Source organism: Lineus longissimus, chromosome 15, assembly GCF_910592395.1.
Source record: "Lineus longissimus chromosome 15, tnLinLong1.2, whole genome shotgun sequence".
Taxonomy (NCBI): Eukaryota; Metazoa; Nemertea; class Pilidiophora; order Heteronemertea; family Lineidae; genus Lineus; species Lineus longissimus.
In genome coordinates, this window is record NC_088322.1 from 16,020,903 (window position 1) to 16,038,275 (window position 17,373).

The 17,373-nt window shown below is 42.8% G+C and overlaps 3 protein-coding genes across 7 annotated transcripts; 1 reads left to right on the plus strand and 2 right to left on the minus strand.

Annotated features, from left to right (window-relative positions):
* Window positions 1-724: 724 nt before the first annotated feature.
* Window positions 725-6,437, minus strand: LOC135499626 (uncharacterized). Of its 5 annotated transcripts, none has more exons than XM_064790504.1 (8): window positions 6,220-6,308; window positions 5,282-5,672; window positions 4,861-5,096; window positions 4,491-4,667; window positions 3,596-4,360; window positions 3,008-3,226; window positions 2,163-2,649; window positions 725-1,638 (listed from the first exon to the last, which is right to left on the minus strand). In XM_064790504.1, exons 2-8 carry the CDS (start codon window positions 5,608-5,610, stop codon window positions 1,497-1,499), a joined length of 2,355 nt encoding a protein of 784 aa, XP_064646574.1. In that variant the 5' UTR covers window positions 5,611-5,672; window positions 6,220-6,308; the 3' UTR covers window positions 725-1,496. The 5 variants fall into 5 exon arrangements, with proteins under 5 accessions (XP_064646574.1, XP_064646572.1, XP_064646570.1 ...); XM_064790502.1 differs by lacking the exon at window positions 6,220-6,308 and adding an exon at window positions 6,332-6,437 and having other exon boundaries at window positions 1,502-1,936; XM_064790500.1 differs by having other exon boundaries at window positions 1,502-1,936.
* Window positions 6,438-7,242: 805 nt separating this feature from the next.
* LOC135499695 (NADH dehydrogenase [ubiquinone] 1 beta subcomplex subunit 3-like) lies at window positions 7,243-8,513 on the plus strand. Its single transcript, XM_064790619.1, has 2 exons — window positions 7,243-7,453; window positions 7,829-8,513. Exons 1-2 carry the CDS (start codon window positions 7,332-7,334, stop codon window positions 7,980-7,982), a joined length of 276 nt encoding a protein of 91 aa, XP_064646689.1. The 5' UTR covers window positions 7,243-7,331; the 3' UTR covers window positions 7,983-8,513.
* Window positions 8,514-9,041: 528 nt separating this feature from the next.
* On the minus strand, window positions 9,042-17,108 carry LOC135499750 (uncharacterized protein DDB_G0283697-like). The gene is made up of 13 exons (XM_064790692.1): window positions 16,992-17,108; window positions 16,308-16,353; window positions 15,905-15,960; window positions 15,445-15,588; window positions 14,723-14,859; window positions 14,361-14,537; window positions 13,059-14,086; window positions 12,687-12,884; window positions 12,503-12,601; window positions 12,117-12,373; window positions 11,716-11,838; window positions 10,198-10,260; window positions 9,042-9,699 (listed from the first exon to the last, which is right to left on the minus strand). Exons 1-12 carry the CDS (start codon window positions 17,106-17,108, stop codon window positions 10,210-10,212), a joined length of 2,433 nt encoding a protein of 810 aa, XP_064646762.1. The 3' UTR covers window positions 9,042-9,699; window positions 10,198-10,209.
* Between the last annotated feature and the right edge of the window lie 265 nt (window positions 17,109-17,373).

A 17,373-nucleotide genomic window follows, 5' to 3' on the forward strand; every position in this document is an offset into this window, starting at 1 on the left:
ATAAGATACAATCTTCTTAAAATAACACTCTATATTTATAGTTTAAGCAGCATTTGAATACCGCGATTCCCGCGAAAATTATTAAATGTCTGGGGTACCTTGAAAAGAAGTGACCTTGACTCAGTGATTGCTATCGAAGAGAAAATGGTTTTCATTGGCTAGTCGTTTACCGCCCAACTGATCACAACCTTTGACCCACCTTTGACCCTTTGGCTAGGGTTTACCGACAAAAAGGAGCTCAGATTTACCATGCTCACCATGGTGAATTCACCGTTCAGCATGGTGAATTCAGAGTGTACCATGGTGAATGCAGAATGTACCATGCTCACCATGGTAAATATTGCTCACCGTCTCAATTCACCATGGTGAAGTGCTGTCACTTTGACTTGTCAGTTTACCCAGGCCATAGTGGGATTATCGGGCTAAATAATGGGATTAGCTAGGAAATAATACATAGGGAGTTAAAAAACTAGTTTTTTAACTCCCCTATTCTCTGCCATGTCGGAGATGATAGTCACAACCAGCAAAGTCCCACAATTCTCCACCATGTCGGAGATGATAGTCACAACCAGCAAAGTCCCACAATACTCTACCATGTCGGAGATGATAGTCACAACCAGCAAAGTCCCACAATTCTCTACCATGTCGGAGATGATAGTCACAACCAGTGGACCTTCACCCAAACATTGAGCCCTAAATTAATATTCATACCAACACTTCGAAATTTGACAATACATGCTTTATTAACATTTCTATTTACAACATGTCATTGACAATATAATCGTTATTATCTTACACAGGCTTCAACATGAACTTCCATTGAAACCAAGATTAAAGATGCTCTTTCCTTTCCCTTGTACAGGCCAAAGACACTTTGTCAAGTGCTCTTGCATCTCATCTTAGTGGTGCAAAAAAACTGAGAGTAAAGATTCCTGAATCAATTATCAATGAACTGGCCATCATTGATTACTCAAATATTTTGCCAAAGGGCTATTATTTCCCTTATGATCCAAAGGTTGGGTTAATGTATACATGAACATCTTTAATCTTTGTGTTAATACTGGAGTAATATTTTGTTCCTTTTATAATGACATAATGATATAAATCCCAATCAATCACTTCATCAATGGCAGCATCCAGTGCCCTTCATTTGACAGCTTCCTAACAAATGGCCAATATGTTTAAACTTTCTTCAGGGTAACTTCCCAGACAGATGATATCCAAGAGTCGATCTTCAGTTGTCTAGGCCTTGATATCACTCTGTTGAACATACAAGGAGCTTCTACAATCTTCAGTTTAAAACACATCTAGGCCTTGATATCACTCTGTTGAACATATATACAAGGAGCGTGGCTTAGGACAAACTGTACACTGTCTATAGAATATGTGCCACCCCAGCATGTCTATGGCACTTAGGTGAATATATTTACATGATGACTTGCTGACTTTGGCCAAAGGAGCCATTCTTTCAGAGCGAAGAGAATGCTCCAATGTCACTAATCTGACGCTCTGAGGAAAACCTTCTTACGCAGTGTTGGCTGTGGCATTGGACTCTGTTTGTAGATCCCACCGCCTATCAGTGCAAATTGTTCAGCTACCATTTCATTGACCTTGATCATGATGCTGAGCAGGTCATGTCTGAAAGATTGTAAGATATTGTGGTATTGAAGAGAAGCAAGTAGAATGGGCAAGCAGTGATCTGAGTTATGTGATCCAGGGAAGCATTTGTTTTGTGTCACTCTGAAAGGACAGATAGATCTGGGTTGAGTCCACATTTCAGATCACCAGGAGTTACTAATCTGACGTTTTGAGGAAAACCTTCTTGCGAAGTGTTGGCCATGGCATCGGACTCTGTTTGTAAATTCCTCCCTCTATCATCGCGCTCGCCTTGGCCACTTCCTCATTCACTTTGATCATGATGCTGAGCAGGTCATGTCTGAAACAATGCAACATGTTGTGACCATTGAGCCTTGTCCGCTTGCCTGCCATGGACAGACGAGTTACATGAGTTAATTACTACTTATGCATTCAGTTTTGTGCAGTGTGATCATTCATTCCTTCATGTGACTGACAATGTAAAAATCAAACAAATTCTTGAAAAACTCAAGAGTTCAACTGTCCCTCAGAAGAATTTACAAAAACAGATTTAAGAGCAAAATTACCTGTCACTATGTTGTTCCAACATCTGCACCAACATTGTGATGTACCACGATCCGTGAGTCTCACTCCGGTACGAGACAAAGCCAGGTAGTGTAGCATAGCCGATAAGGAAATCAGCCTCATTTGGGAGAAGGGATGGTGTCTCACCACCATTATCACTGTCTTCCGCAATACGTGTTCGGAACCCAATTTGGTTGGTGTTGCCCTGGCAGGCTTGGATGAAGAACAACTTTGGCTTCCCTTGGAGTGTCGGGCAGTTTAGGCCTTTAAAGTTTTCGGTAATTGTGAGGACATCAACAGGCAAGCCACCCACACCAAACAGGTTCCCTTTCGAGCCATGAGTCAAGATGCAGAAGGCGAAGCAATCATATGCAGAGTGGTCCGTCTGATGAGCTGCCTTTTTAACAACCCCCATGATATCGTCTCTGGTAAGGTTTTGATATGTTTGAATCTTAAACTTCAACTTCGAGAAGATGAAGCGAAGATTCTCTGAAGATAAAAAGAGACACAAAAAATGAACACAGATATTGGATTTTTAAACCAAACATTTGTTCAATGATCGATTCATACATGGTAAATCAAAATTGCTTCAGTGTCGGTGGTGTCACTGAACTTAGTGGTCTGAATTCATTGTTTGTGTTATCAAAGCAATGAGAACTCTTTCAAAACGAAGTGAATGACAATTTTAAACTCGGAGTACATCTTTGTTCCAGTTGGTTCAGGATTTTAAGTTCCAGCCAAAATGGTGGTGCCTTTTGTCAATCAACACGTTTTTGTGTCATTCTGTTTACTTGGCCTAACAGGGCTTTACATGGAGTATCAGTTTCTCCGAACTGCCTCGACTAACCTTGATCCACATCACTTCCGTGGCGCTCCTTCAACAATCTTCCACCAGGGGCTTTATGGAACTTCACGTTGTTGATGATAATGCAGATGCCACGGGGGTCGGACTTGATCTTGTAGGATGGCATATCGTTTTCATGTTTGTCGATTTCTTCACGCAATTTCTGCAGTTCAAGCTCCATTTCTTCAAATTTTTTTTTCCCGACATGTTCTCCTCCCACTGCTGAAATGTTGTCACAAATAAATTTTCTTCAGTCAGACTTTTTAGTTTGTCTGAGTGAAACATTGGTTTACTTTGTAGTGGTGTTGTTAGGGATGAGTTAAGCTCAGTGACTATCATTGATGAGCCTAGTTGTGACTATGTCCCTGGTAACACGATGAATGGACTCAGGATGGTGATTGTGACCATGTCCCAAGTCTGGTTCAGCGAGGATAATGATTGTCTATCTTTCCACCTGGACTTTCTTAATGATTGTGACAATGCAACAGTCCCAATAAACCAATTAAAACCATGCAACACTGGAAATGCCAGAAAGGATTTATCACCTTAAATCCATAACATCATATGAGTTTTTAACAAAGTCCCACTTACGGATATCAAGCACTGGGAGAGAAGGCATGGGGTTGTTGTCTTCAAGGCTCTCTGGTATGTCACTCTGCGTCGGCGGTGCATGGATGCTTAGCTCGTCAGCCTCAGTCGGATGTGCATCCTCATCTCCATGAAAGTTGTCCAGCATGCTGGGCAAAGCTACTTCATTCTCTTCAACAACTGGCTCGTTATCAGGCGGTGCCAGATCAAGTTCACCGGGTTGGGTTCCTACAGATCCAACAAGTTCAGGCTCATATAAAAAAGATGGCAGCATTGGATCCCGCTTGGTTTGTATCGCTGCAGGTTCTGCAGGTTGCCAATGCGTATTCGGTGGAAGGAATAAGTGTGCTTTTCCATTCTCATCTCTTTGATGACCTGTTGCCATGGTAGCATCTTCAAAACTACTAATGTCATTCTCCTGTTGCTTCTTCAAGTCGGATGGCTCAATGTCATCATGTCCGCCAGTGGCTCCTCCTATGTTCCAACAATCCTCCTCCCTTGGGCGTTCAGGGCGTTTCCTCATCGTGACACGTCCAGCCTCGTCCTGTAGTGATGGTAACTTCTCGTCAATCTCTCTGTGATATGGGTCATTTGGTAGGTTAATCTTTCCACCCACAGCCTCAGCTGGGCCTGGTTTCTCTGCCTGGGCCTCACCACACGCACCAGAACAGGTGGAATCTACCCAATCATCATCACCAAACGGCAGCTGCCCAAGTTTTTGCCCGCACTGCATCGGCCCAGCTGACAGTGGACCACCATTTTCACCAGCTGCAGACAAAGATAATGATATGTATCAAAGCACAGTGAAGCTGATATTTATTTTTTCTAAAATTTTGTGGTATATTTAGTGAAACAGCGTAACGTATATGTTAACAACATTGACTTTGATTGAATTTACCTCCTGTTCTGCTTTGCACTTCCACACGTCGCGGTTGTGTGGGTGGTTCTATGACCAGCTTCTGAGGGGATGTGGTCTCTATAAGTTTCACAAGTGGAGGTTCTGTGGGCCGTATGACTAGCTTCAGAGCGGTTGTGGGATCTACTTGCTGTTGGGAATTCATCAGGCGCCGTTTTGCTGTAAAAAAGACTGTGAATGTAATCACTAAAAATCCATTTCTAAAAGAAACTGTAGATTTTAAGAAAATTGAAGGAGTGTATACATGAAGTGTGAATGCCCATGAAGTCACTACACAGCCATGAGAGGTTCATCTGGTTGGTTAGTACACTTGAAATCACAACATATTTTATTTCGTACTTGCCCGTCATACCTTTATATTCCCGAATGTCCAACAGGGCACTTTCGTCTTCCACGGTCTTTTCAACGAGATGCTCCAACATGTCGAGGTTATCTGGTCCAAGCTGCCCACAGCGTTCCAGGGCCATCAGAAGAGTGTAACCTGATGTATATTTGGTGTACTTCTTGGGCAGGTATTCAGCCAAGCAGAACGCGAGCTCCTTAACCTCGCTGCTGCCCATACACTCAATTACATTCATGATCATCACTCTGAAATTGATGGAAATCATTTCAGTGAAATAAACATTAAAAAAACTTATGACATGCCATGGTAAACGTTGCCTGTGAAAAGCGGTGAAAAGGTTTGTTTCAAAATGGCCGTTATTTATTTTTCGTAGGGTGCTTATGATGGTGACCTTGCTCACGACAACATGACCATTCTCAACTCAACGTACCTGAATGGATCTAACAACGGTCCACTACTACTCATCAACTGCTTCACATCACTAAATGTCAACCTCAGATGACTCCGCAGTAAATCTGCCCTCCGTATCGTATACAGACATTCCGCAAGGTACTTAGTGTCTTCTGCTGTCACCAGGTTTTTATTGCACAAAACATCAAATAGATCAAGCCCTGTCTTGATCTCTTCCAGTCGTTTATTTGGGATGTTATCATTGCAGAGATATTTTAGCGTCAAAACTTCGTCCGAGTCTAAATCGTCAGATATTCGTTTAATTGTCAATCTGAAGTCTTCGCTTGGTCCTACCGCGTCTGCCTGCATCTTGAGGTTTGAAGAGAATATATCTTAACTTCCTACTTCTTTGCAGACACAACTTTCACAACCTGTGAGGAACAATGTTAAGCAAATTATTACACATTGAGGACGCTGCTTAATGAAAGATGAACCACTTGTTTACGCTCAGAATCACCAAAAAAACATCTTTGGCCTACCATGAGTGTATGGTCGGACTTTATTCTTGCATCATTAGGCCTGTGGGTCCTGTATGTAGTTACAGTCCGTGTTATCTGTGGTGAGGGCGGTAAGTACCTAGGCCCTAGGTCAGGGCTTAGGTAACGTCAACAAAGTTTTGTGGTCAACATAAGAAGAACTGGCTGCCAACAAAAATACCTGGCTGCGAAACAAACCAAAGGAATGGAAAACTTCGCGGTCAAGGTGTATACACTATACAGTCACAGCCTACAGATGATGACTACTCCACCACATCACAGACAGACAGGAACTGAACTTTAGTTAGGCCTAGTCTGATAATAGTGAAAGCGAAAGAGCAGAGGCTTGGCCCAAGCCGAAGGAAGTGCTGCAAGTCTTACAAGATTACGATATAAAACTTCACAAAATGTCTGACAAATGAATAAATGGAAATTAATTTACTGAAATATTGTGCTTTCTTTCACAGTAAAAAATCATTTGAGATGAAAGAGGAACAGATTCTAGGAAGTTGGAAATAAAATGGGGGAATCCCCAACCTGAAAACAACATTGACCTCTTCAATTACTTTGTGTCGAGCAAATTCATTGGCAACACGTTTATGAGTGACCTCTGACCCGTCCAGTCAATCAAATGATTCGCCTCTTGGTCTGTCAATCTCAATGATCATCTCGTCAAATGATTCCCTGGGAATCCCTAAATTACAAAGGCTAAGGGAATCCCTCAGTTTAGGTCTCGTTAGGGAGTTTTTCCCGAATGTACGCGATGATGACGTACCCCATTAACAGGACGTGTAACATCTATTTTAAAATGCGTTTCCAAAGTGAATGCATGAGGACAATATCACTGGAAACGCCCGATTCCCGTGAATAAGGACAATCACAATGTATTACATTACCAACAAAAATGTGTCGGAAGGAACTATATGGATGGTCCCATCGCACCCCCCCTCCAGCAGTATGACACAGAAGGGCTAGTTGACTGTCCACCGGGGGGGGGGTTTGGGGGAGCTTCCCCCCAACGCACTGGTAAAAACCTATGTCGACGGAGGGGGGTTTGGGGGGTGTCCCCCCCCCCCCCCCCATTGTAACAGCTGTAGTTGTTAGAGCTTGCACTTAACATATGCTCGTAGGGGGGTTCGGGGGAGCTCCCCCGACCTAAAGGGGGGCTCACTAAGTTCTTGACTTTACATATTAAAATAGATGTTACGTCCTGTTAATCGGGCACGTCATCATCGCGTACATTTGGGAAAAACTCCCTAACGAGACCTAGGGAAGCCCCACTTTTGTCTTGTTAACATAATTGGTAACATTCTATTTTTTTCCGAAGAAAGGAGAAAATGACAAACTTTCGAGCAATATACATCAAAATCCGCAACTTAACTATTCGTATTCTATGATTTAAGAGAAGAAATGGTTCATGATAGGCTAGGAAATTTAAAAAAATTCAAACCGAATATGTTTTATTCCGTCTGCAGGCTAACAATCTACAAATTTGGATTTGCCCTTCAGAGTTTTCTGAATTTTTCCAAATTTTTACTTCGACAAACCTCAAAAATGGGGGGAGCGAAACCACCCCCGGTTCCAGATTATAGAGAATTTAAAGTGGAAGGCATCCCCAAACTTGAGGAAGTCCAACGACATTTAAAAGCTCGTGGTTTGAAAGACCCTTGGCTGAGGTAACGGCACTAACGCAACGTCGCAACTCAAAATTGTTGGCATGCAATGCACTGTCACTGTGTACAACAATGTTAATGTAAAATGTATCTGTGTGTTGGCTGTGCTAAAGTAGGTAGAATGTGAAATAAGAGGCCACGTTGATGCTATTTTTTGTTTTATTTTGCCCTTTTGGAAGCCTAACAGTAAAATTGAATCAAGGTTGCAATGGTCGCCAGGATTGAATTTGGCCAACTTTTACCTCATGATTATATTCAACAAGGCAAGGAGATCGCCAAACTGTCACCATGGTCACCACATGTACCATCAGTTTTCCTATTGTAAGAATGGCAGCCTAGAATTGTCTCACATTTCTAATTCTTTCTCATCTTTTTCAGAAATGAAGCTTGGCGCTTTGGTGAGGGCTACACGACTCCTGGAGTTGGTGCTTTGAGGACTGTGTTCCGAGGCTTCAAATGGGGATTTGCTGCATTCGTTGTAACAATCGCCGTAGAAAAAATGTTCAAGAAGGATGACCATGGCCATCATTAACAAGAAACCTTGTTAGGCCGATTCATCTCATTGCAGTTTGGGATTCTTGTCAGCAGGGACATCATCTTGTAGGGATCTTGAATGAACCTCTAGTATTGATTGCATTCAAAGTGCTGTGCTTTCTGGAGCATTCAGAAAGACATTTGTGAGATGTGTCTATTCAAAACTGTAAATAGACTTATGTAGAGATGGACTTGTGTGTTTAGCTGGGACTTCATGTGGCTGGAACACTGTCATGTTACTCTAGGTGAAACTGTGTTGAACTTCCATTCATTAACATGGTGTTGTGACATCTCCCACGGTTTACCAGGCACAAAGACTTCCAATGATGTACTGATACTTCAATAATCAGATCATTTAATGAAAATAAAGTGCCCATTCACTTGTTACCAAGTCTTAAATATCCTTAATGACACAACAGTAATAGGGATACATGTAGCCACTTTTGACTGGTTTAAAATGAGACATCAGTGGATAATGTGTTTGAGTAATGTATTGTTTATTTGTACAATAAATAAGAATTGGTTGGAACTTGAGTGATTTCTTTTTCTTCATCCTAAAGGTCGAGCTGGGGTGTTCTGCTGAAGGTGAACCAACAGTGCGTGTTCTGTCGGGTGAATCACCACACACTGATACAGAAAGGCGGCGACACATTCAGATGAAAAACCCTTTTCCATTCACATTCAAAAAAAGATGAAACAGATCAGTTGTGGAATTTTGAAATATTTATTATCTACTTTGTTGAAGCGTCTATTCGATATAAAATGACAACACACGGTAACCATGGCAACAAAGCTTCAAATATACAGCTTATGTACACGATACAACAAGCGCATAGAGCCAATAATAGTGTTCGGCTTTCATTTGAAATTAGTTTGCCAAAATGCTCAATACAATCTTTGATATCAGATGGTCACTCTGCATGTGATTGTGTACTGATTCAATTTGAACATTTCATGCATATCACTTCAAATGAGTCCCTTGACGATGGCTGATGTTTATACATTCAAATTTCCGACAACATGTACTTCTCTCCCCCCCCCCCCCCCCCGTATGCATGAATCACGATCAATAAAACCTCAGATCCCAGCATCTCGCTGATCAACAAATGATCCAAATATTGCAACAAATATTCGTAAAACCAACAGAAGATGAAAATGGCAGTACCACTGACTGAATACCAGTATGTTCATGATCAAACAGAAACAAAATTTAAAGTTTACTTTTTGAGAATAACACATGAATTGTCGTGGGAAAGCCCAAACCAAGCACATACTAGCAAAGCAAACCTGGATTCTTCCTTCTACTCAACATTCTGTCTTGAGTGTAATTAGCAATGTTCTCAGAAGACATCTCGGCCAAGGACTGGTCCATCTGATGATGCTTGTATATCTACCTAGCAGCGTACATGCAGCCAACTCACTCCTACAGCAAAAACACAATCTATCATCTCTTTCATGAGGAGAACGATAGGATTTACATGAAGTCAGAGTTTTCTAGACCTCGTCTTCATTATCAAGTCATTTTATCAGTCCATTTGAATGAAGACCTTTGCCTCCACTTGGTCTGTGAATCCCAGTAGTGACGCCACCTATCATACTTTCGTCTCCATCGCCTCCGCCACGATTTTAATCTTCAGCGTCGGACTTTGTGGAGGTGGTGAATCAGCCGCAAAGATGGTCGCTGCACTGTGTGTTTTCATGTCCCTCCTAATATCCTGCAAGAAAAGCCACTAGGGGTGTTAGAAATGCATACTTCATGATTTGGGGTACATTCCCTGGTGCTCGATGGGATAGGACTTCTGAATGAACTACTTAAAGATTATGATGACCAAGGCTTATGCTGAAGCATTGGTGCCCTTGGGCCGATTTGATTTTTGAAGAATGGAACAGGATAAGGATGACAGGTTCATCATTGATTGAAGGTATCGGTGCCACGAACAGGGAAGACACAGCTTCCACCTTTTAGAGGAACAAACTCCAATAAACCAACACCACACAATAAACACAATAATAAGCACTATTAATATCCAAGAGATTTTCAGAAGTCGATAATCAGATGGTCAGTTTTTGAAATGCTTCTTTTCTCCATTAGCACAAGTGTAGATACAAGCCAAAACCAATGGACTTTATAAACCATAAACAAAAACAAAACTCAATGATTGATCCTGTTCACCAACAAATGAAGATCTCTTGAAATAAAAAACAAACATTACCTTTCTACTCTGTTATTGTCTTAAACTAGTACGACTAGTTGTCTTTCTCTCATGTTCAGGAAACTAAAACACGAAAGGGGGTCACAAATTAGGAAAGCAAAAAATTGCGTCTGGTTAAACGAAAAATAAGATGGTAAAAGAAGCAGCAGGTTATTGGTGAAGTACGGATCAGTTTGTCTGCGTCCACCGAAGACCTAGTTGGTGGACATGGTTCAACTGAAACCTACTTCACCATCGTGTCAAGATAACAAAATAAACATCAGCCTGGAATCAAAAAATGGAAATTAGCAAGTTGAGAGCGGCCAGAACACCTCTTTATTCAAGGAAGATTGAGATCCATGTCACCGTGAATACAGGCCAAACTCTCCAGTGAGAGTCGGGGAACAAACATCCAGATTTAGCTGCCCAAAATCAAGATCACTCTGAATGCCATGCATAATCTGCAACAAAACGTTATCATCGAATAAAAACATTCATTCCAAAAGGATCGAGACGGGAACAAAATCATTCAGGAGAGAAGCAACTGAAATTCAAGAAGCCAGCTGACTGGAAATTCGGATTAGTGGTTGAATACAGAAGAGGCAATGTTAACCATTTTGCTGATCAGAATTCTGGGCAACATTTTAACTTCATGCGATGCGTGTGACTTACATCTGCCTCAAGTGACTCAAAGTCATCTTCAAGGTCATTTTCACCACTGTCAAGGCCATCAATAGTTTGGGTCATTTCTGATTTCATTTCAGGCTCCTTTTTATCTGCCGACTCAACATCCTGAAATTTGTCATCAACAAATTTCTCTTGTACACTTTCACAACAATGACCGTGTTAACATAGGGCCATGATGTCATCCATCTTGCTTCGCAAGCAGAAAGACTTACTTGTTCTTGATGACATGTACGATGTGAAACAGTGAATATGTCAACCGAGCCTTGAAAGGTCATTCATTATACATCTATTACTGAAACAACCTATTTCATCCGATAAGGAACTCGTGTTCATAACCGCCATCATGAGTGTCTCTACCGCTGGATTCACTACCATAACATGAGTGTCTCTACCGCTGGATTCACTACCATAACATGAGTGTCTCTACCGCTGGATTCACTACCATAACATGAGTGTCTCTACCGCTGGATTCACTACCATAACATGAGTGTCTCTACCGCTGGATTCACTACCATAACATGAGTGTCTCTACCGCTGGATTCACTACCATAACATGAGTGTCTCTACCGCTGGATTCACTACCATAACATGAGTGTCTCTACCGCTGGATTCACTACCATAACATGAGTGTCTCTACCGCTGGATTCACTACCATACGGGAGTGTCTCTACCGCTGGATTCACTACCATAACATGAGTGTCTCTACCGCTGGATTCACTACCATAACAAGTTGGCTGCTTCGGACAATGAATTCATTTGTATAAAACAAATACAGATAGAGAGATAGAGAAATAAAACCAAAGTCATTTGACCTTGGATTGGATACTGCCATCATTGACCTTGAAAGCTTACCTGTGGATTTACGATGGGTATGGCTGCCTTCGGCCGTCTTGCCGGTGATCTTTTGGGACTGACGATCTGTTGTGCCTCAGGTGGATAATAGGTGGTGCCACCTCTGCTATACTCTCGGTTTGTCTGCAATGAATGAGAGCCAATCACAACACAGGGATGATGTCTGCTTACCAGCCAACAGTAGATGACATTTTGACATGAATCAACTATGTGTTCTATCAGAGCCAACTTAGCCATGCCTTTTTATTCCATATTCCCTCCAAGCTTACACTGCGGGGTGGTGGAGTCCTATACTCAAATGTCAAGATGTGGCTTTGGGAAGTCAGTGTCAACTTCCAACTGACTGAATTCAGACACTTTTTTCAGAGCACCTTTGAATCTAAAGTTGAAGGATATCATACCTGTGATTGGTTGGCAGGCTGAGGAGGAAGTGACTGTGACGGCGCAGCACTGACAGGTAAAGCGGCACTTATCGGCACCGGAATCTGTCCAACTATTGGGTGGCCCATGATCGGTGGAGGTGGGTAGCCCATCATCGGTGCGACGAACTGACCCGGTAACATGTTGGCTGCCACTGGCTGGTTACCAGGTGCTATGGAGACTGGTTGTTGAGGGAAGATCCTCGCTTGGGTGCTGACTTGAGGTGCTTGGGCCCCGGCTGAAAATATCAAGGTCAAACATCTCTTTCAAGGTAATCTTATGGTCAAACAGAGAAAACCTGAAAAAAGGCCACAATAACCCAGTCACAAATCACAAAGTGAGGGATGCGAGGTCAAGATGCACTCACCTGGCACTGTGTATGGAACGCCCTGTGGTATCATTGATGGCTGATAGGTGGTGCTCACCTCTGGGCCACCTGAAGGGAACATCGATGGAGGGGGGTAACCTGAAGAAGCAACAGACAATCGTTACAATTGTGCATCTATTTGGAAAATACTGAAACTGATTACTGTAGGAGTAGAAACGCTTACCACTTCCAGGCCCATAATACGCCAGCTGCTCTTGCGACTGGTAGCTGATGTCGGCCATGTTACGCTGTCTCTGTGATGAGTAGCGTTTAGGACGGCTCTGGTTCGGATCCTGTTTAGATGTCGCATCCATAGGTGGCGCTCCTTTTTGATCAGCTGGAGGCCCAGACTTTTGAGGATGAGAAGATTTCTTTTCATTCGCTGGAAAATCAATATTTGTGCATTAAGAACTGCCTTGCCTTGAACCTGTGGAATAGATAAAACAGTGTGAGAACCTTCAAAGAATCTACTGTTTGAACTGTTTTCTGAGGAATGCATGCAAGCAGCAACTCTACTGGATCTAGACATATCAAATAACTCAATTACTATTGTTACCATTCTGCCTTTCCTTCTTCTGATCCGAGCGTCTTTCATCCTCCTCCAAACGCATGTTATCAATCTGCCGTTCCAAGTTCATCACTCGGTTACTATGGCCGCCCTCTTGACTGCGACGACCAGTGTAATTCCTAGCGTGCCGATCCCGAGAATACGACTTCTTTTCTTGATTCACACCAGTTGGCGTATTAGTGTCTCTAACAGGTGAAGCAGATCGCGTCTCACGTTGATAATCAGTCGTCACCGTGGTAACAGGTTTAGCATTCTCATGATGACCTTGACCACGAGAATCACCTCGAGCATCTTGACTATTTCTCGGTTTATAGCTACTATTAGTCCATTGCTTTCTCGTGTTTGCCCTAGGTGACCTTGGTTCTGACCGCTGGTCTGACCTTGGATCTGACCTCTGTTCTGACCTTGGATTTGACCTCTGGTCTGACCTTGGATCTGACCTCTGGTCAAACCTTGGCTCAGACTTTGACCTTGGTGCCACAGCCTCTTCAGGAGTGGGCCACTGCTCCGATTGCTTCCCTGGCTGCTCAAATTGTAAATTAACAACAAAATTGTCCTGCCTGGTTTCTGGGGAACTTTGCACTTCAACATGTCGATGAATCACTTCGTTATTCTCTTTTTCGTTATGATCTCTGAAACGTCCGCCAGAGTTCTGCATGTCAGTTCTCCGACCACGATCTGAGAACTGTCCTCGGCCACCCCTGCCACGATCTGTAAATTGTCCCCTGCCCCCCCTGCCACGAGGTCCACCTCGTCCCCTATCGCCACCTCGTCCCCTGTCTCCAGCACGTCCTCTACTGCCACCACGTCGAACATTCTCATAATCACTACGAGAGTCTGAGTTCTGGTCAAAACGCCGCTCGTAATGATAGTCACCATGGTTATTTGGGTTATCTTGGTCTCGATTTTCATAATCCCGATCGCGCTTTTGGTAATCCCTGTCCCGATTGTAGCCGTCATCCATGCGTCTGTCTTTATCCATAAAGTCACCAAGATTCCGTCTTCCTCGAGGCCCACTGCAAGAAAACGATTCAGGAATTACATTGACGTCTGCTTCACCCAACTGGTGAGAAAGCAATGACATTGACGTCAGCTTCATCCAACTGGTAAGAAAGCAATGACAATGGAAACCTTTGTGTCTCACCAATATTCTTTTGCTGCTGGAAATTAGGTATTCCTTGGATAAGACCAAAAATTCATAAGCAAGCCTTAACCATTTTCAATAAGACTTTGTTTCAAGTGAGATTCAGTTTGGACGACTTTCATTATTGAGCGAAGTCTTCTACATACCGTCCTCGACCCCCACCACGACCTCGGGGCAGTGGTCCATCTGGAGGCTTGTCACATGACCTGATGTCATATCCATACATGGCTATAAGTTCCTCCCTCGACTTCGGTGCCTGTTGTTCATCTGTGTAGCGATCGTGTAACCATTTACCGTCATCTTTCCACAGTTTCTTCTTTGGCCTGAAAGAAACCGATATTTGTATGACTTCTTTTATACAACCAGTTTCTTCAAGCTCGATTCAACAGGACACCCTGGTCTCATCATAAAGATGTAAAGAAATCACAGGCCAAAAGTGGCACCTAACCATAGTGGCATTTACAAACCCAAACGCAGAAGACGACACCCGGAAGCTGTTCATACACACCTTTGTTCCTCTTCTTTAAACTTCTCCTCAGACATCCTCGTGTCATGTTCATAAAACGCTCCACGGCGCGGGATGTACGCCGGATTCTTCTTATCCTCATCATCATCGAGACGTTCCTTGTTTTCATCGGGTTGTTCCTGGAGAAAGAGACGAGTCATGGAGAAATGGCGGCTGAGTTTTATACTGAGGTATTCAATTTTCATCTAACTTGATTCAGGCCAGTTTCCCATTGAATTTAGATCAACGCCATCGGCAAGCATAAATCACACACGTTGGACAATGGCAGTCCTCCCATTTTGGAGATTGCCCTTCATCTACACGAAGCCACTCAACCAACGCAAATATAGAGGCATGAAAATAAGGTGGTCAACAGTATCCCAAGCCACTTGAGAAAGCATGATCTCTGATATGGAGTCATCCTTGAACCCTGACTGATTATGACAAGTGGATAGATTTCCTGCAGGTTTTTTACTAAAGTTTGAAGAGGAGACTCGTATGAGAACTTATTTTGAACCAGACAAGACAACAACAACAACAAGAACTTGATGAAGTGTGCATGAAGTGAGTTGTGCAAGCGGACAGATGCTGCAGGTGGGCTAGGCAGAGAGCTGATTACATCATCATATGCATTCTCTAGTTTTGTCTGATATTAGCAAGACGTCTGTCTCACACTTCAGCGCTTTTATCTTTTTGAGGAGATCTTGCAGGAGGTATATAATTACCTGTCCGTCGCCACTCTGACGTTCTTCCTCCAAGCACTCTTCATCGTATGACTCCTCGAGCACGACACTTTCATCTCCATACTCAGTCTCCGTCTCCTCTTCTGTAGCGGTCTCCTCCTCTGTCTCCTCTTCCGTTTCCTCCTCCTGCAACCATGGCAACAGACCATCATAGCAATAAAAACTCACTCAAATTACCTTTAAATCAAACTGGTTTTCTACGATAAAGAATTTACAACAAGCAAACACACAAGAAGCACAACAGCACGGCTTACAATAAAGTAGTGCACACATAATGTTGAAGTGCTATGTTCTGAATACCTTTTTCAAAACTGCCTGAGCAGTCTTTGGTCAACATTGTTTTATAAGCGTGACAGCAGAACCACAAAGCAAGAGCCAAGAGTAGCTTAGAAGTTAGTTGTGATAAGGTCGTCTCTATGGCAACTCATGACCTTGACCCTACCTCTTCTTCTCCTTCTTCCTGGTCTTCTTCTGCACTCTCGTACTCAGAATGTTCACCTGGAATTAACGGGAATAAAAGATAAGAACAGTCAGTTTTCACCTGATCATCAAAGCAAGAAGCAATCAAGCCATGAGAACCCATTGCTTTGATGTATAATCAATACATGCTTCCATCAAAGACAGCACTGGTTAGTATCATACTTGCTTGACTGCTCAACCTAAAACCGTCCTTACAGAGGTTACTACTACTGCAGTGACATCTGACCATATGACACTGAACCGATGATTGTGGGAAGGTATCAAAGACTAGCGACCATCAGGATGGAGATGAGGCCCGACGGAACCTGCCAAGGCGATTGCTCAACATTCCTTCACTATAGTTATCTCTTGGTCAGACCTCTCACCTTCTTCTGCTTTCTGAGGCGTCACAGATTTCTCAAAATTTGTATCCTGAAAAAGAGTAAGTCATTTTTACATCATAACCCAAAGGAAGGTTGGCTTCATTCAGTCATCAGAGTGACAGTGAGTAATGAGAGGGTGACTGAGGATGATCTTATCCAAGGAGATGAATCAGGGTCCAGGCCAAACAAATCAAATCAGACAAATACACACACTCAGCACACGTCATCGGAAGGCCTAAGGTGACGGCTCAATTGCAGAATCCCTGACAAGGTTCTATGGCTAAACCTTACCAAAACCTCTCTTTGAAGCATTTGTCGATGCCATTGTAATTGTTGTCAATGTCAATTGTCATTGTCAGCAGCCGAGCAGGGATTCTCCAGTCAACACCCCAAACTTTTTTGAAGAGTTTCTCCATTTGGTTTACGCTGCCTTTGCTGTAGGGCGTGCATTTATCTAGCTATGTTAAGTTAAATTAAATGACATATCCATAACTTCTGCAGCATTACTCATCCACTCAGTCCAGGTGAACAGCATGCATGCAATGCAACAATGCATGATTGCACGCAGATGCATGGGCGATGGCCATGTTTTTTCAGGTTGTCATTAATCCAAATATGTCTTCGCTGTATAAAATGATTTTTTGCAATAACCCCAAAGCGTAAAGCCATACAATTTTCGGTACATACTCCCTCAGATATACTCTTTGATAAATCGGCTGGTATGGTATCTGAAGACGCCTCTTCGTCTGTGATTTCGGAGTCAGAATGTGAGGAATTTCTTCTTCTTCGCCGACGGTCCGCCATTATTGCAGGTAATCTCGTGAATTACCGCGAAAAATTGGCTGTTGTTACGAGATTTTAGTTATATTCCTAACCCACCGGGTTAGGTCTCGTCAGGGAGTTTTTCCCAAATGTACGCAATGATGACGTACCCCATTAACAGGACGTAACATCTTTTTAAAAATGCGTTTCCAAAGTGAATGCATGAGGACAACCCATTTGTGTCGTATATCACTGGAAACGCCCGATTCCCCTGATTCTGCAGGATGTTAAATCGGGCATTTTATTT